Source organism: Sporobolomyces koalae (genome assembly GCF_050403365.1).
Source record: "Sporobolomyces koalae JCM15063 DNA, S_koalae_JCM15063T_v1_ctg4, whole genome shotgun sequence".
Lineage (NCBI taxonomy): Eukaryota > Fungi > Basidiomycota > Microbotryomycetes > Sporidiobolales > Sporidiobolaceae > Sporobolomyces > Sporobolomyces koalae.
Window position 1 is genome coordinate 573,503 of NW_027481767.1, and position 21,287 is coordinate 594,789.

The window sequence follows — 21,287 nt, forward strand, 5'->3', positions numbered from 1 at the left end:
GCCAAACCGTCATCTGATCACCTACTGCCCATCGTCACGTCCCGCCAGAGCTGTAGACCATGGCCGCAGCACTCGTCCCGAATGTTGCTTGCGACGCGAACTTCGTCGTCGCAGGCATTACAGCGCTGATCATGGCCTTCTCCTGTATCCGATACTCGATAAGGTTGTGGAGAAAGCGATATCAGGACAGCGCGGACGAGGACGAAGTGCGTCGCAAGCACCACATTGCAAACCGAAGCCTCTTCTCCGTCTTCGTTACCAAAGAAGACATCCTGGCCAGCTACGATCTCGGTCTACCCGAGCAAGTGGTAGCAGCGGATGAACAGATCGTCTCGGATGCAGTCTACTCGGTGCCAGGAGTCCAACTCGCGCTCGTGCCGCTCGTCGAGCTCTTCTCTCGCGCCAACTCGACTGCGATCGCGCTCAACCAGGCCGAGGGGTGGACAGTAGTGTCGCAGCGAGCGTCTCTTGCCGTCGTCTGGGTACGTTTCTCCTGGCAAAGAGATCGCTTCTCGGCGTTGACCTGCAGCCTTGTCGCGCTTTTGCAGCTGTTCGCCTTGTTGTTCCAGATTTCGCGCAATTCCCCTCTCGCCTCGCTACGTCTCTTCACAATATATAGCTTGCTGTTTGTCAGAGGGGCCTTCGAGCTCGTCGGCTCTGCTCGATCCCGCTATTACGGCGTCGACCCGCTCGGCCAAGACCGATCCGCCATCGCCTACGCGATCCTCGACTTGGCTGCGATCGGGTTCTTGCTGACAACTATCATGACACTTCCTCTGCGGGCGCCTCTCGATTTAGTCATCCGTCTCGAACACGGCCAAGTCGAGGTGAGCACTGTTCTCGGTCTTTGCTCTGTTTCGGCCGCGGACGCTCAACTCGGTTTTCCACAGGATCCTCGACCACCTTCACCGGAAGATACCAACACGATCCTCGGAGAGATCAGCTATAGCTGGCTCAGCAGGCTAATGAGCCTGGCGCAGACTCGCCCGCTAGAATCCCTCGATGTCTTCGCGCTCGCCCTGAACAACCGCAGCGAAGTACTCAGCAGGAGATTCAAGACACTCGTGTCAGTACGAGCTTTCAAACGTTACAGGGAGACGAGGCCTAACGGAACAGAATGGTGCAGTGACAAGACTCTCGCGCGGCGGCTACTCCGGGCGTCTGCCCGAGATATCCTGATTGATGCCAGTCTCAAGTTGACCGCAGTCGCAGCCGAATACTGTCGACCCTTTTTCATCCAGAAAATTCTCGAGCAACTCGTCCTCGACGCCTCAACCTCGACCCGATCAGCAGAGCCCGAAGTGCCATCGCTCTCTCCTCGTGAGAAAGCCTATGTCTACGCTGCTCTAGCTTTCGCCAGTATGGCGATCAAGACGCTCGCGCAGCAGCGACATTTCCACTTTGCGAGAAGGATCGGTATGAGGCTTCGGAGCGAGTTGACGGTCGAAGTCTTCGACAAAGCTTTGCGCCGCAAGGACCTCGGAGGGAGCGATACAGACCGCAAAGGGGAAGAAGGGGCAGATTCGCCCGCAGAGGAAGGGGCATCGGTCGGCCGAGTAATCACGCTCGTATCGGAAGACACGAATCGAGTGCTCCGGATGGGTTGCGATTCGCATCTACTATACGGCTCGCCCCTCGAGATCATTGTCGGCTTGTCGCTCCTGTACAAGTGAGCTTGTCTGATCGACTTTGTCCCTGCGGGCTTATACAGTTACTGACTCGCCGAGTCCTCCCGACAGATTGATGGGCTGGAGCGCTTTCGTTGGATTCAGCGTCATGCTCCTCCTGAGTCCCCGTGAGCATTCTTCGACCAACCTTTCAGGAGACTTATGCTCACACGCAAAGCTGCTTTTCCAGTCTCGTATTGGATCGGAGAGCTCACGGTCCCGGTTGCTGCCTCTCGCCTAGCCGCCCGCGACGCACGCCAAAGCGCACTGCAAGAGCTGTTCTCGTCTATCCGCACGATCAAACTTTCTGGATGGTCGGGTGCATTTATCGAACGGATACTGGATAAACGGCGACTCGAAATCTCGTGGATCCGAAAAGCTTGGGTTCTCAAGCTCTTATTCATCTTTGTCTGGGTACTGATCAGCGCCCTCGTCTCGATCCTCTCGTTTGCAAGCTTCGTATACTGGCAGAAACAAACTCTCACCGTGCCGATCGCGTTCACCGCCTTGTCCTACTTTGCCCTCATCCAGAACCCTCTGTTTCAGATCCCCGACTTCATCGTCAAGATCCTCCAACTCCGCGTCTCGATTGGCCGGCTCGAATCTTTCCTCGCGGAGAAGGAAATCGAACCCCACGCTGAACTCGAGCAACGGAAACACACCACCAATTTGGCCTTCGAGCATGCAACATTGACCTATCCTGGCTCGGACGGGGCCTTCAAGCTGCGCGACATCAATATCAAGTTTCCGGCGGGAGAACTGACAGTGATCTCGGGGCAAACCGGCTCTGGCAAAACGTCTCGTCAGTTCGAGCGATAAACGAAACCAGGAGATCCTGATGCTCACGTTCGTTCGGAATGAACAGTACTGCTCGCGTTACTGGGCAATCTCGACTTGGTCTCCGGAGAGGTCCACCTACCCGTCGAAGTTTCCTATGCGAGTCAGCAAATCTGGCTCGAGTCCATGTCAGTCCAGGACAACATGTAAGTACGCCACTGCCTTTGGTATGCACGAGCGTCTGCTCATTTCGAACTGTGTAGCCTCTTTGGTCATCCACTCGATCCTATTCGTCTGAAGGAAACCATCCAAGCGTGCTGTCTCGAGCGAGATCTCGAACTTCTTCCTGATGGGGTTCTCACCTTCTGTGGCGAACGAGGGCAAAACCTCTCTGGAGGTCAGAAAGCTCGCATCGCATTGGCGCGAGCAGTCTATGCTCCAACCGATATCGTACTGCTCGACGATATCTTCTCGGCGGTCGATGCGACGACTTCGGCTCATCTCGTTAGATATCTCCTTCGTGCACCACTCCTCGCAAAACGAACTTGTCTCCTTGTGACGCATCATACGGACTTGGTATTACCGGTGGCCTCTTGCCACGTGTCGATGCACAATGGAGGAATCGCCCGTCAGGAACGGATTGAGCGAGACTTGGTCGATCTTCCAGAGAAGACTGAGGAGGCGCCAGGGGTCAAGAAGGACGAGACGGTGCTCGAACCGACTGAAGAAGCGCCGCGTCCTATCGGCCAAGTCGCTCATGTCGAAGGCTGGACAAGTGGGGCAGTCAAAACCGGCATGTATACCTCGTGCGGCATTCTCTGCTTTCCTTCTCGAAGGTGCAGCAGGCTCATGACGTTCGTTTTGACAGGTATCTCTCCATGAGTGGCTGGCTGCTCTGGATCTTGGTCGTGGTGCTCCTCTTCGTGTTACCTTTCCTCGAATTCGGAGAGCGTGTATGGATCGCTAGATGGGGAGAGAGTTCTGGAAGGTCGACAAGCTTCTACCTCATTGGATACTCAATCCTTGGTCAGTTCAATCCTCAGATCTTACGTTCGAGAGCTAGAGCTCAAAACACAGAATTCAGCTGCCGTCGTTGTGATCATGATAATCTTGCCTCAAGCGGTTGCCGTTTCCGCGTCGGTTCGCGGTTCCAGGTGCGTTGTGGTCTCGTCGCCCAGAAGTCGGCTGCTCACCAGTTATTCGACGTTAGAATTCTCTTCGAGAAATTACTCGTGCGGGTCGTCCACTCGCCTTTGCGTTGGATTGATCATATCCCTTTGGGAACCCTATCGAATCGCTTCACGAACGACATCGCAACGGTCGATGATGCGCTCGCGCCCGACTTCTGTTCTTTTGGACACCAGAGCACGACAATGCTCGTCGCGTTGTTCGCAGGCGGGTTCATCCTGCCCGCGGCGATCGCACCGACTCTTCTCTTCGCGGGATTGTACGTTTACATCTTTCGATGCTACTTGCTCCTGAACCGGGACGCGAATCGGATCGCTTCGACGACTGCTTCGCCTCTCTTCGCAAGTAAGTATCCCACTGCCTCTTCTGTCGCACTCGATCGTTGAGCTTTGGATTCCCCGGACACAGGCTTCGCCGAGGCTCTTCGAGGCGTCACGACCATTCGTGCGTTCGGCAAAGAGCAGCAGTTCCGGCGAAAATTGTGCAACATTGTCGACGAGACTCTCGCCTTCTGGTACCTTTCCGCGACCCTCGACATTTGGCTCGACATTCGGAGTCAGATCCTCGCGGCCCTGTGCCTCGTTTCAACCGCGATTCTATCAATCTACTCCGAGTCGGTGACGCCGGGTCTCGCCGGCGTTGCGATCACCTCGAGCCAGTCGGTCATCACCTCGCTTGCGTATCTCTGCAGCGCCTATGGAAGACTCGTCCTCGATGTGAACGCTCTCGAGCGTGTAACCGAATACCTCGAAGTTCCTCAAGAACCTGTCGGCGGGATCGTGCCCCCGGCGGTCTGGCCGAGCTCGAACTGTGCGGGCTCTCTGATCCGCGTAGAGAACCTGGCCATGAGGTACGCAGTTCAAGGACCTTTCCGGGAAACCTCCAGCAATTTTGACACTTTGGACCGACGATTTCAGCTATGGCCCAAAGCTTCCGCCTGTATTGCAGCACATCTCCTTCGAGATCCGAGCGGGCGAACGTATCGGAAGTGAGTGGACTGATTCATGAGCGGTGTCGCTTCGAGATTGCTGACGCGCTCGTGGCAACTACACCCAGTCGTCGGCCGTACAGGTGCAGGTAAATCCACCTTGGCGACATCTCTTTTGCGCTTCTCGGAAGCGACCGAGGGAAAGATATTCATCGATCAGGCGAGTCACGATGCTGAGTCCGACCCAGGCATGCGATCGCTAATCCTTTCTGCCAACGAACGTTGCAGCTGGACATCTCGAAAGTATCTCTTGACGTTTTGCGGCAGCGGATCACGTACCTCCCGCAGGAAGCGACGCTCTTTGAAGGAACTTTGCGAGAGAACATTGACCTCTTCTCTGACCATTCGGTGAGAGAAGTTGCAGCTATCCATGCCATCGCGGTCTACGAGACTTATACAATTCCCTTGCCCAGGATGATGACTGTCTCGCCGTGCTTCGCCAAGTCCATCTTCTCAGTGGCGATGGTCAAAGAGAGGAGCTCGAAGGAAACGTAGTCATCAAACTAACTACGCGCGTCGCAGCGGGAGGAACGAATTTCTCTGCGGGTCAGCGCCAATTGATCGCCATGGCTCGAGCGTTCGTGTCTTGATCCCAAGTCTTCAAATCAAGATTTCGTTCGCAAGAACTGACGATCGTCGTTTATCTGGAATAGGCTCTTGCAAGATCCTCGAATAGTGATCTTCGATGAGAGTACAGCGTCTCTCGATCACGATCTCGACACAGAAATCCAAAGGGTCGTGCGCGAAGAGTTTAACGACGCGGCCATTTTGACAATCGCGCATCGATTGTGAGTCGGATGGACCACTGCTTTGAGAACCATCTCTCCTGACTGATCACAAACATTGTCCTTTTTTTCCTTTGGAAAAGGCAAACGGTTCGAGACTACGATCGAATCCTCGTTCTCGATGGAGGCAGGATCATCGAATTTGATACTCCCGATGCCCTGTTGATGAGGGAAGATGGCGCTTTTTACAAAATGTGGCACGAGAGCCGACATGGGGAGGGGAAACAGTAGTGATTGCATATGCGTCGATCAGCGGAGAAAAATAGGGGGAAACAACAACACTTTTTATTTGAAGGCACGAGTTTGACCCGAGGGTGATCACGACAGGGCAGGGAGAGGGGTTCGACAGACAGAACAAATCGATCTCACGTTCATCCAGGATTGTAGACATTCACTGTGCAAGAGGTGTCCACACGGAGTGAGAGCATACAGCGATCTCACTCGTTCGTTCGCGGCAACGGATCCCATAGCCTCGATCTCGAGCTTTGTGGGTTTGAGCGCGATCGTCTCCATACAGATCGAACAGTCTGGTCCCGATCCATCCTCGAGCACGAAATCGGAGTCCCCTGCTTCCTTGAGGGAAGCTTCGATGTCGAACAGTTTTGCCGGGGACAAGGGCTGGTGGTAATCCCAGGTACTGACTGGGGGCAGGCTCAGAAGGTCGAGAGCTCGCTGAGGGAAAAAGAACCTGGCGCCAAAAGATGGTCGAGATTGGAGTACGAGTACTGCAGCTTGTGAGACCGAGTACATGATGAGGACGTAGATCCAAGCTGTCGTCGTGGCACAGGATCAGCAAAAAATCAGTGGATGGGTTCGCAAACGGGAAAAAAAATAAAAATGCAGAGAGCGCCAACGTACGAGACACTTCGACGTCGAGCACATTGTCACTGTAACCGTAGAAGTACACGGGCAAAACCAAGCGAGCAACGGTGTTGCCGATAATGAATTCATCGGTGAGGGATTGACGAGAAGTCCCTCGCTGGACATTCAAGATAATCTGAGGAACTATTCGTGCACACAAGATCAGTGTCAGTCGAGTCACTTTGTCCCGGACGACAGAAGGATCGGTCTTACTCCAGTAAGAGTAGACAATGGTTATGATCAATGCGATCCACCCGTAGCGCCAAATGATCGTGATTGACGTGACAAGCGCAAACAACATGAGTCCGACTGTCCAGCAAGATATAACTTAGGTCATTGGATATGTCGATCGCGAGGAAGGTAATCGAGCTCTTACGGATAATCTTCTCGCTTGTTGGAATCGTAGTCCAGCTGTCACCGCTATCCGAAGAAGCGGGGTTCACCCTGGCAGGTGCGCCATTTGCAGTCTCTACTGGACTTTCAGCCGTGTCGCCTCTCGCCCTCGCCTCGGCCGCATGCGCGGCGAGCTCCTCCCGAGTTGAAACGACCGGTGACGGCGCAGCAGGGACGGGTGCAGGTCGAGGCCGTGATGGAGGCGGGACCGCTGCACGAATGTTGGAGACGTATCGCATTCCGAACAGGAGGGAGGATAAGAGGGCGAGGAACGAAGGAATGAAGAGGGGCAGTGAGGAGCGGCTTGTAGCTGACGTGTCGAAAATCAATCAGCTTGGTCTGAGGCGTTTACGGCGCGAGAGATCATTACACAAGCACTCACCAGTGACTACGCCCGCAGTCAGGAGCAGGACAAAGACGTACGCATCTACGATGCACCCAATCCCGATACTCGCGCTCGCAACATTGACGATCGTGCCAGGTCGGGTTGACGTCTTCTCCAGGTGTCTCACCAGCAGAACCACGATCACGAGTTGGGCGAGCCCGACGAGCAGTGCGAAATCCTTCGTACGCGTCCAGAGCAAGGGGGTAGGCAAGAAAGTTCCATGCCCCTCGAGGACGATTCCGCAATTCGTAGACGAGAGTACGTAGTCGAGGATCTGGTTCGGCGGCGGAGGCAAAGACGAACCAGTGGGTCGAAACAAGGATGCGTAAAATTCGGAGTAGAGTGACGGGGTGTACGCAGGAGGAAGAGGTCGAAGTGCGCCATAGAACCGGAACATGCACTGCGGAGCCGGAACTTGATCGGTGTCCTGGTTGTCGGCTACTTCAGGGGTGGCATCGGATCCTTCTCGTTCTTGCTCGGCGAGCGTCTCTTCGAGCCTTTCGAAATCGTTCTTGAGCCGTCGGTGAACTTCCTTCAACATGCATCGGCCTATAGCTTGCGCGGTGACGTTGGCCTCGTCGTAAGCAGAGCGAGTCGTCGCGGAGGAGTTTGCAAAGAAAGGCAGTGAGACGATCTCGACCAGTTGCGAGCGGACGAAGCCCGGAGTAGCGTATCCGTACAACAGTCCAGATGACAGCAGGCTGAGTTGGGTCGAGCAAGCAAAAATCAGACAACCGATCAAGCAGGCTCAGTAGGGAACAGAAGGAACGTACTGTGCGGCCTCGACGTCGAGACTGGTCTGTTCGCCTGCGGCGCTTCCTTCCTCGACACTGAGGGTCAACTCGCCTCCTAGGTAAGTCACGATTCCCTTCTTCTCCCATGCTTGCCAGTCATCCCGCCCCTCGCGCAGTCTCAGCAGTTTCGAATCGTCCTGCTCGAGCACGTCGGCCGAGAGGGGCACGATTGGACCTGTGGCAGACGTCTGTACCTCGCGGAGATTGAAAAGTGCCTTGTTTGGGCGCGATTGTGGCTGGAACGTGAATGGGAAAGGCCCTCTTAACCGTGTGCGGTTGTAGGTGGTCGTGATCGTTTCATAGGTTGCATTCGACGACGCTGAAGAGTTGAGAGCAACGAGAGGTGGGATCGAAGGGACCGCCCGAATTTCGAGGACAGTCGAGTTTGTATCGCCTGGGGACGTCGCATTGCGCAAGGCTGAGTCGGTCGCGTTGGGTCTGATGCGGCGCCTCGTCTCTTCCTGCCACGTCTCGTTCAGTCCGAGCTGTGGGAACGTATAGGGTCTCGCGTTCCAGCCTCCTTTGATGAAGCCGGTCAAGTTTTGCGGATAGACCCGGTTCGAGCGCAGACTGACGGAATCGCTGCCACTGTTGAAGAGGCCGCGAGTGAGATCGTCCACCAAGATGGGAGCTTCTTGTGGATTTTCGAGTTCGAAGCGAGTCACTTTGAGCGCAGTCGTTGCGTTCGAGGTCGCGTTTGGAAAGTAGGTCGAATTGAGCCAGCCTTGAGGGTCGATCTCGGACGAGTTGCTCGCTCCGAGCCATCTCGAGAGCCCCTCGTAGCGAGCCTCTCTCAGCAAGAGGCGGTACCGCGCGCGTGTGTAGGGTGTCGTCGACGCATTGCCAGAGGCTGGCGGTTGCAGAGCGTACGCAGTGGGGGAGCTGTTGTTGTTGTAGTTGAGCAGATAGAACATGAGCGACAGGAAGAGCTACGAGTGATCGACGAATAAATCAGTCCATGCGAGACAGCGCGCCCTCGGAGGTGATGGGTGCGAGGTCAATGAACGTACGAAGTAGGAGATGTTGGGTCGCTGCTGAACTGCCGGTGCACCGACGCCATTCGGCGGGGGTAGCGTACCCGGCGGAATCAGCCGTGGATCCATCCGGGCGGTTGTTCTGCTCAAGCGGAGACGACGAACGCGCGATGTGGAGGAAAGCGAATCGCTGGCGGCCGGCGCGAGTCCGAAGCTGCGCGCTGCTCGTCCTGCCTCGCCTCTCCCCGCGTCTCGATCGGCTTCCAAACCTCGTGAGCCTGTCGAAACCTGCCTCTGCATCAGCTTGGAGGTGCGACAAGACCCGGAGCTCGTGCCCGTACGCGACGGCGGATCTTCATCAACCTCGACTCTCCACAGCCCAAGCAGCTCTCATCTGCAGCACACAGACAGCCGAAACCTGCATACAGAAATATTCACTGACTTGCTGCTTCTGTGTCCGCGCTGCAGCCTCCTCCTTTGTCTCTCGTCAACATGAGTGAGTCGTTCTCTTTCCAGTTCCAGGCCTGTTGCAGCAGTACACTGATTCTTGGGACCGCTCGATAGTCGGATCTCTTGCGGGTTGGGCTTCCCTCGGTTTCGGAGTCAGGTGTTACCAGTTGGCCATCATGAAGCGAAACATCTTCGAGAGTGCGTCTCTACTCACCCCTCATCTCGGCCATCCGCATACTCACGGTTTGTGTCGATCAACCTGTGCAGACCTTGGAGGACACGTTCTGTCAGCAGGCGCGTTCGCAGGAGTTGGGTACTTTGCCATCCAAGCAGAGTGAGTTTCGACCTCTTGCGGAATCCCTCTATTACAGATCCCCACTGACCTCCCTCTCGTGATCGTGTCTTTGTCTTGCAGGGCTCGCAACCGGGAATTAATCGCCGAGAAGAAGGACCAACTGTTGCGAATGCGGGAGAAGGATGCGCCTCTTTCCGAAGAATCGGGCAACCACCACTGAACCCAAAATGTAAACCGCAGCCCCCGTTTTTTTCTGCTTGTGTTTCCTCTCTTTCTTCTGTCTCTTGCCATGCATTACCTTTCTTTTTCTTCCTTCTCTTCCCTCTGCGAACCTCGCGTTGGCCCTCCTCGTCAGACTTTTGGGCTCCAGATCTCGGTATCCTCGACTTGCGTTGCGGATCGAGGACAGAACCCATTCAACCGCTACAGTGGATCCTTCGAGCCACGGCCTCGTTCGACAACGTCATCCTCTTCCTCGTCGTCTTCTCCCTCCGAATCGATGATCACGTGATACCCTCCAACTCGATCTTGCCGTCCAGCTTGATCTGTCTCCTCGTCCGATGACGACTTGCGACTCCCGAGACTGACATGATCAACCTGTCCTTCTTCGGATGACGAGAATGCTCGGGTCCCGCGATCGACTTGAACTTGGGAACCCCCGTTCTCGAAAAGTTTCCTCACTTGAGCAAGCGAGAGCCCTTTCGTTTCGGGCAAGAGGTAGTACGTAAATCCGAACCCAAATAAGCAAATCCCCGCGAACCCTCCAAACGCTCCCGAAGGTCCGATCGCTGTTTTAATAGATTGAACGAGAGAAAAGAGAGATTTGTTCCGGTTTCTCACAGCAGATTCCTGGGGACAAGAACGTACCTTGAGAGATGTGTAGGAATGTCGACGAGACGAAAATATTTGCGAACCAGTTCATCGACGTCGAAAGGCCTGTGCCTACCGCTTTCAACTCTTGCTTGAACACCTGTAATTTAATGAGCGTCGGCTTTTCAGTTTTCGGAACCTTCTTTTCTTCGGAACGAACTCAAGGAAGGACGAGGGCCTGACCTCGGATTGAACGATCCATGGGACATTGCCCAACGACAGTGCGTACGCCGAACAGAACCCCGTCATTCCGATCAGAGCGATTACCGCTGCAGCTCCGGCTCGATGAGGCGTAGGGGGATCCGAGTTTGGTTCGTCGTCTCGAATGAAAGCAAACGAGATGGACAGCACGAGCATGCCGACTAGCATCCCTGCGAGTCCTCTCAGGAGGAGTTTGCGTCGGCCAGTACGGTCAATCAATCGCAAGGCGATCACTGTGCACACAAAGTTGGCAGTCGCGATCAAGAGGGCGAACGTTGCTGGAGAGGACAGCTTCGTCTGCTGTATGATCTTGGTCGAGCTACGAGTCACCTCAGGAGAGAACACGAGGGTCAGCTTGTTTGAGAACTCTGATCGTATAAGTCACGTACTAGTACATGAGCGAATTGAACCCGGTCGCTTGTTGAAAGAATTGTAACCCGCACGCAACGATCAGAGCTTGCCGGTTCGCTCGATCCCGCCACAGGAGCTGCACGAGCCGTTTCCGCCTCGTCTTGATTTTGCTAGTCCACTCGTTCCAATCGATTCTCGTGCTCCGTTCTGCCGGTGGCCGAGACTCGTATATCCGTTCTGGTTCCTGCCATCCGACTTCACTCGTGAGGGTATCGAGCTCTTGTTGAATCCGGTCCGGCGTCCAGTTCGGGTTCAAGCGCTTGACCACTTTTCGCGCTTTGGCGATTTTCCCGGTTCGAAGCAATTGGCGTGGCGTTTCCGGCAGCGAGAACGACAAGACGAGTTGAACGAGTGCAGGGATGACACCAAAGCCGAACATCCAGCGCCACCCCGAGGTGAATCGGATACAGATCGAATCGACAATGTACGCGAGCACTTGACCTTGGGAGAACAATCTGATACGATCAATTCCCGATTGCTTCCGGGGGCTTTGACGGGAGGCATTAACTCACCGCCGGTGATGAGGACCACAAGGGATGACACGATCTGACCTCTGAACCTCGCTTGGCATTGAGAAAAATTATCGCACTCGTCAGCCAGCGTCCGGATAGGGATGAAGAAACGGAGGGCGCCAACGTGGAGAGAGCTCTGCGAGATATGTCGGGAGCACGGTCGATGCGAGTCCGACGCCAATCCCGACCAGGACCCGACCTGTTCAAGTCACAGCTCGATCAGGACCCTTTTTACCCGGATTCTCAAGAGTCGTGTTTAATCCAAGAGGCGGAACCCTACCGAGAACGATCTCTTTGAAAACTTGAGCTGCCGCCATTTCTGCTGCTCCGAGCGCAAACAGGACCGCTGCAATCACAATAACGCCTTTGCGCCCCAGTCGCTTCGTGTCAGCAAGTTTCCCTGCTCCCAGACTCGCGCAGAGTGCCCCGATCAACGCCGACGTCACGAGAAGCGATTCTTGCGAGGTCGAGAGAGGGTCAAGGACACCCGGATCATGAGACAGAGACAAGAGGGCACCCGAGACGACTCCTGTATCGAACCCACTGTAAACATCGATATGGTCAGGTTTGCATCTTTAAAAGTCTCGCAGAGAAGATCGTGAACCGACAAGAGAAGGCCTGAGGAAGGAAAAAATACAAAGGGTTGTCAAGTCGCGAAGGTGCGGAAACTCGACTGTAGAATGACCTGGAATCTCACCTCCGAGTCCAGCTACTGCAGCGATCCGGATCAGATCAGGAGTGACTTGACCCTCGTCGTCGTTGGTCTCTTCGGGTTCGACACCGAGTCCTTCCTCTTCTCGCTCACAGGGATCACCGCGAGGCAGTAGATGCACTACCGCTGCATCTCGAGTCCCGAAGGCGGCGCCGTGTGTACTGTGATCGGTCGAGTCGAGACGATGATGCGTTGCGATCGGAAGCGGAGTGGGGGCGGCGAGGGCAGGATCCAATCGCGGGGGCATACAAAGTGCAGCGGTCGCCCAGACGCCGACTTGGGAGCGGATAGAAACCTGTTATTGATTTGCGGTGAAGACGCGACCGAGGCAAAGAGACAGCAAAGATCCGCGGATCTTCACACAAGCTCATTCTCGGTTTCCTGCTCAAATCCAAGAAATGGAATGAATAGGTCTATACATTGTGCAACATGTGAATGCAAACGGCGCTTGTGCGCGAAGAACAAACAGGTGGACGCAGCTACAGCTTCGCCTCGACCTCATCTCACGCCTCGACGAACGCCCTGTAAGCAACCACTCGACCCTTCGTGGCCTTGATCGTGATCTCTTGTCCCGCTGCAACGAAGAATACCTGGCCTTCCCGCTTGATCTCTTCGGCTTGCCCAGCTCCAGCTGCGAGTTGAGCCTGACCCTTGCCCCCATCGAGCTCGGTGAAGATGAGGATACTCGGTCCTTCGATCGGCTCGAACTCTTCGTTCTCACCCTCCTGGAGAACCGTGAGCAGGACCGAGAATTCGTCGATAGGAGGATCGTACAGAGTCGTGTGTCGCGTCGAGCGGAACGAGACTGGAGGCAAGATCTGCTCGGCCGGAGGCGAAGACGTGTAGGTCAACATGGTCGTGAGCGTCGGCACATCGCGCAGTTTCGGCGTCAGTCCAGCTCGAACGACGTTGTCTGCAGCAAATTATCTGAATCAGCCACCTGAGCGCGCTAGAACATAACTCGTCCGGAAAAGTACCTGAGGTGGCCATGCACTCCATGATGTCTGAAAGAGACGAGACGACGTCAGTCTCTCGACCACGCGGCATGACCGCAATTCGCAATTACACACCTCCGTCGAGGTAAGCATGGGGCTCGTTCGCCTTGAGGAAGACCGCCTCTCCCGGCTTGAGCCTCACAATGTTGAGGACGAACGTGCAGAAGATTCCGACATCTCCCGGGAAGTCCTTGTTGAGCGTCTCGATCAGGTCCTTCTCTTCCTGCTCGATTCCCTTGGTTTGAGCGAGTCCCGCGAGGAGCTTTTCAACCTGCTCCTTGACGAGCTTGTCGTCCGCTTTCATGAGCGCCGTGAACATCTCCTTGAGGCCTTGCTTCTTGTCCTCCTCGGAAGGCGACGCGGATTGCGCGAATCGGGATTGGAAGGTATCCGACACTGACGACCCGAGCACAGCGGAAAACTCTGGCACCGAGGCGAGGAAAGAAGCGATTTGTTTCGGAGGTCGGAAGCCACAGAATCCCGAGAACTCGGTAAGCGCGACGGCCATTTCGGGCTGCGGGTGAGCACACACAGGTCAGCTCTGCTTGCTCACTTGCAATCGAATTGCGTGGGGTACTTTGTGGTTAGGATCTGTGTGTGCAGGGGTACAAGTCAGCAAAGCCGTCTACAGCCTGAGATCCGAGCAGTACACACCTTTGTAGATGTCGGGTTTCTCATCAAATAGTCTTTGAGCGAGTTTCTTGTCGGGGTGCGCCTGGATGCTAAGAGCTTTGCGAATGGCGAGAACCTATGCATTTGATCCGAAAGAGATCAGTTTCGTACATCAAGTAGGAGAAATGTCGAAAGGAATCAGGCTTGCCTTGAACAGGAACGGGAGGTCCTTGCCGAACTTGTCGACCACCTTGTTGCCCAACAGTTCCGGGTGTGCGCTGAGGTATTGCTTGAGGTCTTCTCCCGACTTGAGCAGGGTCGAAGGGCAGGAAGGGTGGGTGCCCATCCACAGCTGCGTAACGGAGCGATCTCAGCTGGTTGGGACACCCGTCGAGAGACGCAGAATCGAGACTGACTTCGGCATAAGGCTTCTCCTCATCGTACTCAAAGTTGGGCAATCCCTGGGCAAAGTGCGATACCTTGGATTGATCCTGAGTTGAGTGACCGCGCAGTCCCATCGATCCGATCAGCCTTTCGCTCACGGTTTCTATACGCTTGACAGCGTGAAAGAGACTGACCTTGCCGAGTTTACCCCAGTCGTAGGATTGCGCGCCGCATACCTGTTACGAGCGTGTCGAGAGGGGCCGAATGAACGCGTAGCGAGATCGAAGGAAGGGGAGTCGTGCGGAGTCGAGTCAGTCGGTAGCATGGGAGCAATGCGCGCGGTATAAAGTCCTACTCACCAGCTCGAATACAGTGGAGGCGGACATGGCGAGAGATGTCGTGGTGAAATCAAGGAATTCGTCCTGTCAAGTTGAACGACGACGACGAAATCAATTCGATGCGCGCGTCTGAGACATTATGCACGGTGGCACGGCGTTCATACATTCTCTCTAGAGGTAAGACGACTGCACTAGGTAGAGGTGTACTGCGTTGGTTTGCGGTATTATTTACAAAGCAAAATTACGAGGTATCATCCAAATGTCCGAGAGTATTCCCAGCTTTTTATGCCTTGCCCTTGCGCTCGAGCTCGGCTTGCTCCTCCTTCTCGATCTGAGCCACATGGAAGGAAGGGTGTCAATGCCAGTGACAGGGAAGGGAATCGAAATGCGCGAACGTTTCACTCACTTGCTCGTCAATCTTGGCGCCTCGCGAAGGCTCGTTTCCGTTGTCACGAGCAGCCTGGGTGGGGAGAGCGTGTCCCTCCTCCTCAGCCTTCTTCTCGTCCTTCTCTGCCTTGGAGGCAGCAGCGAGCTAAAGGAAGACACAAAGAGAGCGACACAGTTCAGTATACGTCATCAAAAGTGATTCCAACTTCTGTCCGTTCAAGGACAGGAGCCGGGAGACACGTCAAGAGAGTCGACGAACCTTGTTGGCGATCGATCGCTCGTCGGTCGAGTCGAGAAGTTGGTGCGAGTTCTCCTTGCCCTCCTCGAAACGGGGTCCACCTTGGGGAGCCTTGTATCCCTCTCCGACGTCTCCGGCACCGGCGTGGGCTTCGTATTGAGAAATGGTCGACATGTTGATTAAAAGGGGAGAAAAGTGTTGGAAAGGTCTACCTCGGCGAAAGCGCGAGCGAGCGAGGCTGAAGTCAGCATCCTGTATCTGCTCCGAAGAAGTGAAACCCCCGAGATTGAAAGACGCACTGGTCGTAAGAAAGTTGTGCAGTGAAGTGAGGAAAGAGAGAGGAGAGCCGACACGAGCAAAGCGAAGTGACTTGCAAAACCCGGTGACGTAACTCGCTCGTTCTTCCCCCGCTTCCTCTGCGCGCAATGACTACATCGGGCGTCGATCTGCATACATTCATTGCCGTGAGCACGAATGAAACATCGTTGTACGTGCGCAGCTGCTAAGCGAGTATCAGCAGCGAGCGTGGTGAAACGAAGCGATCGAGTTCAAAGGAAGGCAGTTATATTCTCAAGTCGTGCTCAGCACGGACTAAAACCATGCGTACAACATCGAACACTACCCACACGCGACAAGATGTACATTTTATTCGCTCTAGCGCCCGACCTGCTCCTGACTGCAGTCCGTAACTCTCCACGCACCGACCCCGAGACGTGACCATCCAAAGTTTGCCTTGAGCTCGTCCAACCTGTCCATGTCGACGTGAATGCCAAACGTGTCGCCTCCAAATACTTCCTCGAAGCACAGCCGCTCGGAAGCTGCGAGTTCTGCTGTGAGGCGAGAAGGGTCGAAAAGATAGGAAGGCGCGATCACCATGGTCGCGCTCGACGTGTTTGCTGCAGCCACAAGTTCAAGCAGAGTTCCGCACAGAGACGCCTTCGAGACTCCTCCAAGATCAATGACGCTGGTGCGAAGGGCTGTCGCGATCCAGCAGGGCTTCATTAGCCAGTCCTGGAGTCTCGCGGGTCATTCCTGAAAGAGAACGGGACAAAGGCGTACTCTGTTGATCACCAGGCCGCAACAACAGGTGCTTCGGGGGCATGAATGTCTTCCAAAACACCAAGTTGAGGTCGGCGTTGGGGATCGCTATAAATTGGCTCGTATCCGTTTGTCCGAGTTCGTGGTTGAGTCTGAACAAAACAGGAAGGACTCCTCCTTGGTGAAGGTAGCCGAAGAGTGCGGTGGCAAGACAAGAATGCAAGATCCAGACCGACTGCTTGCGAAAGAGAAAGTCAGCTCGGATGGGAGCTGCGGAGCACGGCTTAGACTTGCCCAGAAGAAGCGTCTCTTCCGAGATGAGCCAGATCTACTCAGTAGCTGCGTCTGAGGCGCAAGCAGTACGAGGGGGACGAGGAGCGGAATGAGGAATCGGGGTTCTTGATGCGGTTGGATCGAGAGGACAACAATCGGGACCGCGAAGGAGAAAAGGTAGACTGCACATGGCACCAATCAATGAGCAGGGGAAGCAACTGGTAGAAATAGGGAGAGGCGTCCTACGGCTCTGCTTGTTGCAATTCATCGGGAGGATCGAACGGGACCGATTCCGTAACATCACGCTGATCGGTACGGCCAGACCGATACCGTACAGTAGCGGTAGGTTTACAAGCGCATGCAAGTAGCGAGGGTGTAGTCCGTGCAGAGCAAGGTTCTTGGCGGATAGATTGTACTTGAGTAAATTGATAGGGGTCCAGACCAAGGACGTAGGGTTAAGCAGGACTTCGGACAGCGAAAGAGTCGGGGAGAAGTGCAGAGTGTCGAGTAGCGAGAGCGAGTAACAGCTCAGGGCGAAGGACAGGAGAAAAGAGATCCCTTGAGCCAACGCGACTCTGCAGAAGGAACTGTGAGCGCACGAAGGGATCAAACCTTGAGGCATTGCGGTGAACATACCCGAATTTTCGTTTCGTGAAAGCTTGCTGCAAAAGATCCAGCGCGACTGATACAACCAGAGGCAGAGCGAAGGCTGCGAACGTTACCCTCGTCCATAAGCCGAACGCCAGAACCGCTCCGAGGAAGAGCATGTTCCAAGACTGTACTGGAGGCTTCGCGGTCCCCAAGCACAATGCCAAGGCAAGACAAGCAGTCTCGATCGAGTTCGAAAAAGGTCGAACCAGGAAGGCTAGGGTTACCGGCGACGATGCGAACAGCAGCAACGGCAGAATCGAGTTTGCCATCTTGTATATACAGGCATCTAGATGGTGAGAATGTTAGTGCTTGATCAAGAAGGTGCAGGCAATACTAGTCGGACACACCGATGAAGAGCGAGAGGACAAGCATGGCAGTTCTTTCGGCGACAAATATGGCGCGCGCTGAGAGGTCTGCAAGCGCAAAAGTCTGAGTCAGCCTGAAGAATCCAGTCTGAGCGGCTGATCTACTCACTGATACCCAAAGTGCCTCGTAAGAGCGTAAACGCTGCTCCGGACGTGAGCCAGACGGGTGCGATACTCCGACATGGCTCTCGTGCCGTCCATTCCCACGTTCGGGAGAGCCCGACCGCATCCATCGGATACTCCCATACGATGCTCGCCGCCACCTCTGGATTCTGGAAATGCTCATCGGGGTGTATGATTGCGAACGAGGTCCACGCAACGATGAGCCGCAGCAAGACGAGCACTGCGTAGCAGCACGGAGCTTTGCGCATCGTCGTACTTAGATTCCTGCTCAAGGCATAAGATGAAAGGGCGTGCGGGCTGGGAACGAGGAACTGAATGTGGAGAGCCGAAGATGTTTGATGAAACATGCACAACGCACACGTGACTCTTTGCGAGTATCCGATCCCTCGCCTGCGTCAAGATGCTGCTCCGCTTGCCCCTTGAGGCTCTCACGAATGTGTTCGACTTTTCCCGAGAGTCCGACTCGCTCCGACAGCTCCTCCTTGTATCGTCGGCGCTTTCAGCAGCAGTGCGCGATTATCAGCTACGACAGCCCATTCTCCGGAGCTCTAGCGCAGTTCAAGCCTATCTCGGTCACGCTCGAGACGATGCTCGAATATTGACGGTAGCGCGAGGTGCGAGATCCCGAATCGAAGTTGTCAAGTCGGGTCGAGCGACAGTAAGGACAGAGATCGAGGATAGCGTTACGGAGGAGGATCTGGTCCAGCTGTGTCGCCGGTCACCCAATACTGTCACGCTGATACTCGATCAGCCTGCCTTCAGTACGCTGCGTCGCCGTCAACTTGGATTCGCTTTCCACCTTCGCAACTTGCGCACGATGGCGATCATTGGGCGGGACGACGCAGGTTTCAACTTGACCACGATTGGACTGATCCTGAACTCTACACCGGGGCTTGTGAACCTGGAACTGCGCAATCTGCAAGCTTCGCCCGCGAGCCTGTCTGGCATCTCTCCTCCTGCATACCGCTTGTCGACCTTTTCCATGCATACGATCCCCTTTCTTCGATCCACTCAATTATATTGGCTTCTCGAGTCTTCGACGCAGGCAGAATCTCTCCGCACCGTCAAGTTCCACCTCCCGTCACAAGTCTCGCCGTCAACGCTACATCCGGTCTACTGGGCTCCGATTCGCGTGACATCCCTGCACATATCGAGCGCCGATTCTCGGCCAATTGAATGCATGCCACTGCATTTGCCTCATCTCGAACGCCTCGTTCTGAGATCTGATTCGCAAATTCCCGTCGACGCTCGCCAGCTGCTCAAAAGCGCCACGAAATACCGACGATTATGTGACCTTCGAGATGAAACCAACCCTCTCGGTGCGAAGGGACTCGATCTGCGCACGCTCGCCGAGGGGCTCTTGCTCTACCGGCGGAAACTCTTGTTACGCAGGATCACGATTCGTAGCGGGAGAGAGCAGGAAGACGGATTTCGCGAGCTCGAGGAAGTGTGCAAGGAAATTGGAACGAAGCTTGAGCGCTTGGCTCGCTGCGGGTGAAGTTGCTCTGAGTATTACTTGGCTTCGGCTGTCTCTCCACACTCGCTGCACTTTCGCAACTCGGCGTTAGACATCCATTCCTGGTCACGACAAGAAACTATCAGTGCGAGTCTCACAATGCACTATGGCGGAGAGAGAGCTCACTTGGATCAAGGGCTTGAGCTGGCTGCCGAGATCTTTACACTGGAACGAGACTTCTCGAATGATTGTTGGCTTGGTGTGAGAAGGCGACTGGCAGTACCACCGCAGACGATCTTGGAACAGCGAATTTTCTTTGTCAGCAAGCAGAGGTATTGTTTGAGGAGATTCACGAGTGCGAGCCTACCGACAGCTTCTTTTGGTCGAACTCGCTCGAGCACAATACCGACCGTGTTTGCATACCGACACGGATTGTGAGGTGTGTTTCCTATTGATCGAGTTTCTGTCGTCAGCTTTCATGGCTTAATTCGCTCGCGGACTTCGACTGTGTTCACCTGGCAGCAAAAACATCTCGCCTTCACCGATCGTGATGTCCCTAAAGGTTCCATCTTCGACCTTGATAGCTTCCAGTCCTTCCATTGTCGTGTATCGCTCGCCCGATCGCTTGACGTCGTCGACCACTTTGAGCGTCATGTGACCCTTGACTTGATAGAACCACTCTTCAGTCTCGTTGATGTGGTAGTCTGCGCCAGCGTGTCTCTCCAGTCATTAGCTCTGCTCGTTTGTGCAGCTGCGCGAAGTCGTACCGTTTCGAGAATTCGGGCCGCCGACAAGCATGACTGTAAAGTCTCCGCCATCGTAGCTATTAGGAGGTCGGTGAGCATCCATACAGTACAGCGTCAACATGGTGGAAGACATACATGCACTTGTTGTTGACAGGAGGAGCTAGGAGGTGAGAATTCTCCTCAAGCCATTTCGGCAAGTTGATCGGATTCGACAACATTTCAGTTCTGCTATACAAGTAATAGAAGGCGTCGTCAGCACTTCTCGGGAGCCCAATTATGGCAAGTTGCCTCGTCGTTGAAACCCTTATGTCGCATGCGAGGCGGTGTCGGCAGTATGAGGCGAATCGCATCGAGCCGTTTTTGACTCTTCGTGGGCATAATTAGTCGACTAGACCAGTAGAGTAGACCTGCTGCGTTCCTCCGAACTGATACCTCGGAATGGTTCCCTCCCTGCCGACTGTTCTTGCTCCGATCTATCGGCACCAGTGCAGTCCTCGCCTGCGCAGCGCGTTCTAGTTCGGTCGCGCGCCCTGGCCGCTTGGTTGCGTATGGCGCCACTGAGCTGCTGCTGGATGTCGAAGCACGCCGCAGAATCGCATTACGAGATCAAGCTACTGGTTGTTGACTGACCGAATGTAAAGGCGATCAAAGGTTCCGCAAGAATCGACCGAGCTTGTGGTCGATGTAGCGTTGGAGTGCGAGGTGATCAAGCCGTTCACGATGACAAGTTGGCTTAGGCTAACGAGGTAGCGTCATTGGCAATCTGGCACGTGATCTCGCCCGGCGACTAAATGTGATCTCAATTGATATTATCACGGGTGCATGCGCACGATTGCCCTCTCGTCCCCGGTGTAACTTTACAGTCCTCCTCCCGCTGGAGGAGCACTGGCTCGCAACCATTTATCCTGCCAAAACCGCCGGTAGCGACGTCGACCACGGGTTCCATTCGCTCCATTTCCCGACATACCCTGCTTGCTACGGCGTACCCTCTTGTGCGCGGGGTCCTAGAGGGGCCTTGACGTATAGAAGCTATCGCCTCAAGCCATGAGCCGCTCCTTCTCCGTTAAATTCTTCTTTCTCGGACTCCGACGCTCGGCCCGCTTTTTCCCAGCACGCGGTCCCTGCTCAATACATCGGCAGCAGGTTTTCCAGAGCACAGTCCCAGCTTGCGCAAAAAAGTGCCGGTCTGAGACCGTCTGAACGACTGCTAAGCTCAGGCCTAGATCAACGATGTGTGTAAGCCGCGCGCCTCTTGTCGCTCTTCCTTCTCCCTCACTGTCCTCAAACCTTTCACATTCCTGATCAATCGAGCGGAATGGACCATTCCCACTTTCACGATACCAATCTGACTACGCAGCAGCAGCAGTCGTGGGGCTCCCGGCAAAACCCGAATGCCTCTCCCGCGTATCATCCTGACA

The 21,287-nt window shown here is 54.9% G+C and overlaps 8 protein-coding genes across 8 annotated transcripts; 2 read left to right on the forward strand and 6 right to left on the reverse strand.

The window, feature by feature from the left end:
- Positions 1–59: 59 nt before the first annotated feature.
- Positions 60–5,636, forward strand: JCM15063_000395 (uncharacterized protein; the record flags this gene model as incomplete). Its single annotated transcript, XM_076676513.1, has 18 exons — positions 60–482; positions 549–827; positions 891–1,066; positions 1,127–1,669; positions 1,740–1,795; positions 1,858–2,469; positions 2,533–2,650; positions 2,708–3,250; positions 3,313–3,470; positions 3,529–3,598; positions 3,655–3,977; positions 4,041–4,482; positions 4,550–4,620; positions 4,689–4,780; positions 4,849–4,968; positions 5,034–5,197; positions 5,274–5,408; positions 5,489–5,636. 18 exons carry the CDS (start codon positions 60–62, stop codon positions 5,634–5,636), a joined length of 4,473 nt encoding a protein of 1,490 aa, XP_076536494.1.
- An 87-nt stretch (positions 5,637–5,723) lies between these two features.
- Positions 5,724–8,941, reverse strand: TUL1 (ubiquitin-protein ligase TUL1; the record flags this gene model as incomplete). Its single annotated transcript, XM_076676514.1, has 7 exons — positions 5,724–6,175; positions 6,264–6,410; positions 6,480–6,575; positions 6,643–6,969; positions 7,042–7,745; positions 7,818–8,767; positions 8,849–8,941. The coding sequence occupies 7 exons, from the start codon at positions 8,939–8,941 to the stop codon at positions 5,724–5,726; spliced, it is 2,769 nt and encodes a 922-aa protein (XP_076536495.1).
- A 363-nt stretch (positions 8,942–9,304) lies between these two features.
- JCM15063_000397 (uncharacterized protein) lies at positions 9,305–9,777 on the forward strand (the record flags this gene model as incomplete). The annotated part of the gene is made up of 4 exons (XM_076676515.1): positions 9,305–9,308; positions 9,377–9,460; positions 9,530–9,596; positions 9,678–9,777. 4 exons carry the CDS (start codon positions 9,305–9,307, stop codon positions 9,775–9,777), a joined length of 255 nt encoding a protein of 84 aa, XP_076536496.1.
- Positions 9,778–9,980: 203 nt separating this feature from the next.
- Positions 9,981–12,510, reverse strand: JCM15063_000398 (uncharacterized protein; the record flags this gene model as incomplete). Its single annotated transcript, XM_076676516.1, has 9 exons — positions 9,981–10,345; positions 10,425–10,527; positions 10,611–10,947; positions 11,018–11,480; positions 11,552–11,602; positions 11,676–11,750; positions 11,832–12,094; positions 12,160–12,169; positions 12,249–12,510. 9 exons carry the CDS (start codon positions 12,508–12,510, stop codon positions 9,981–9,983), a joined length of 1,929 nt encoding a protein of 642 aa, XP_076536497.1.
- Positions 12,511–12,766: 256 nt separating this feature from the next.
- JCM15063_000399 (uncharacterized protein) lies at positions 12,767–14,640 on the reverse strand (the record flags this gene model as incomplete). The annotated part of the gene is made up of 9 exons (XM_076676517.1): positions 12,767–13,176; positions 13,241–13,267; positions 13,334–13,772; positions 13,836–13,849; positions 13,913–14,006; positions 14,079–14,222; positions 14,287–14,361; positions 14,449–14,490; positions 14,614–14,640. The coding sequence occupies 9 exons, from the start codon at positions 14,638–14,640 to the stop codon at positions 12,767–12,769; spliced, it is 1,272 nt and encodes a 423-aa protein (XP_076536498.1).
- A 235-nt stretch (positions 14,641–14,875) lies between these two features.
- JCM15063_000400 (uncharacterized protein) lies at positions 14,876–15,391 on the reverse strand (the record flags this gene model as incomplete). Its single annotated transcript, XM_076676518.1, has 3 exons — positions 14,876–14,923; positions 14,999–15,124; positions 15,239–15,391. The coding sequence occupies 3 exons, from the start codon at positions 15,389–15,391 to the stop codon at positions 14,876–14,878; spliced, it is 327 nt and encodes a 108-aa protein (XP_076536499.1).
- A 480-nt stretch (positions 15,392–15,871) lies between these two features.
- SMP3 (glycosylphosphatidylinositol-alpha 1,2 mannosyltransferase) lies at positions 15,872–17,915 on the reverse strand (the record flags this gene model as incomplete). The annotated part of the gene is made up of 7 exons (XM_076676519.1): positions 15,872–16,194; positions 16,277–16,490; positions 16,550–16,710; positions 16,775–17,103; positions 17,165–17,465; positions 17,527–17,592; positions 17,654–17,915. 7 exons carry the CDS (start codon positions 17,913–17,915, stop codon positions 15,872–15,874), a joined length of 1,656 nt encoding a protein of 551 aa, XP_076536500.1.
- A 1,264-nt stretch (positions 17,916–19,179) lies between these two features.
- Positions 19,180–20,087, reverse strand: BNA1 (3-hydroxyanthranilate 3,4-dioxygenase; the record flags this gene model as incomplete). The annotated part of the gene is made up of 6 exons (XM_076676520.1): positions 19,180–19,245; positions 19,310–19,419; positions 19,491–19,571; positions 19,639–19,827; positions 19,891–19,946; positions 20,005–20,087. 6 exons carry the CDS (start codon positions 20,085–20,087, stop codon positions 19,180–19,182), a joined length of 585 nt encoding a protein of 194 aa, XP_076536501.1.
- Between the last annotated feature and the right edge of the window lie 1,200 nt (positions 20,088–21,287).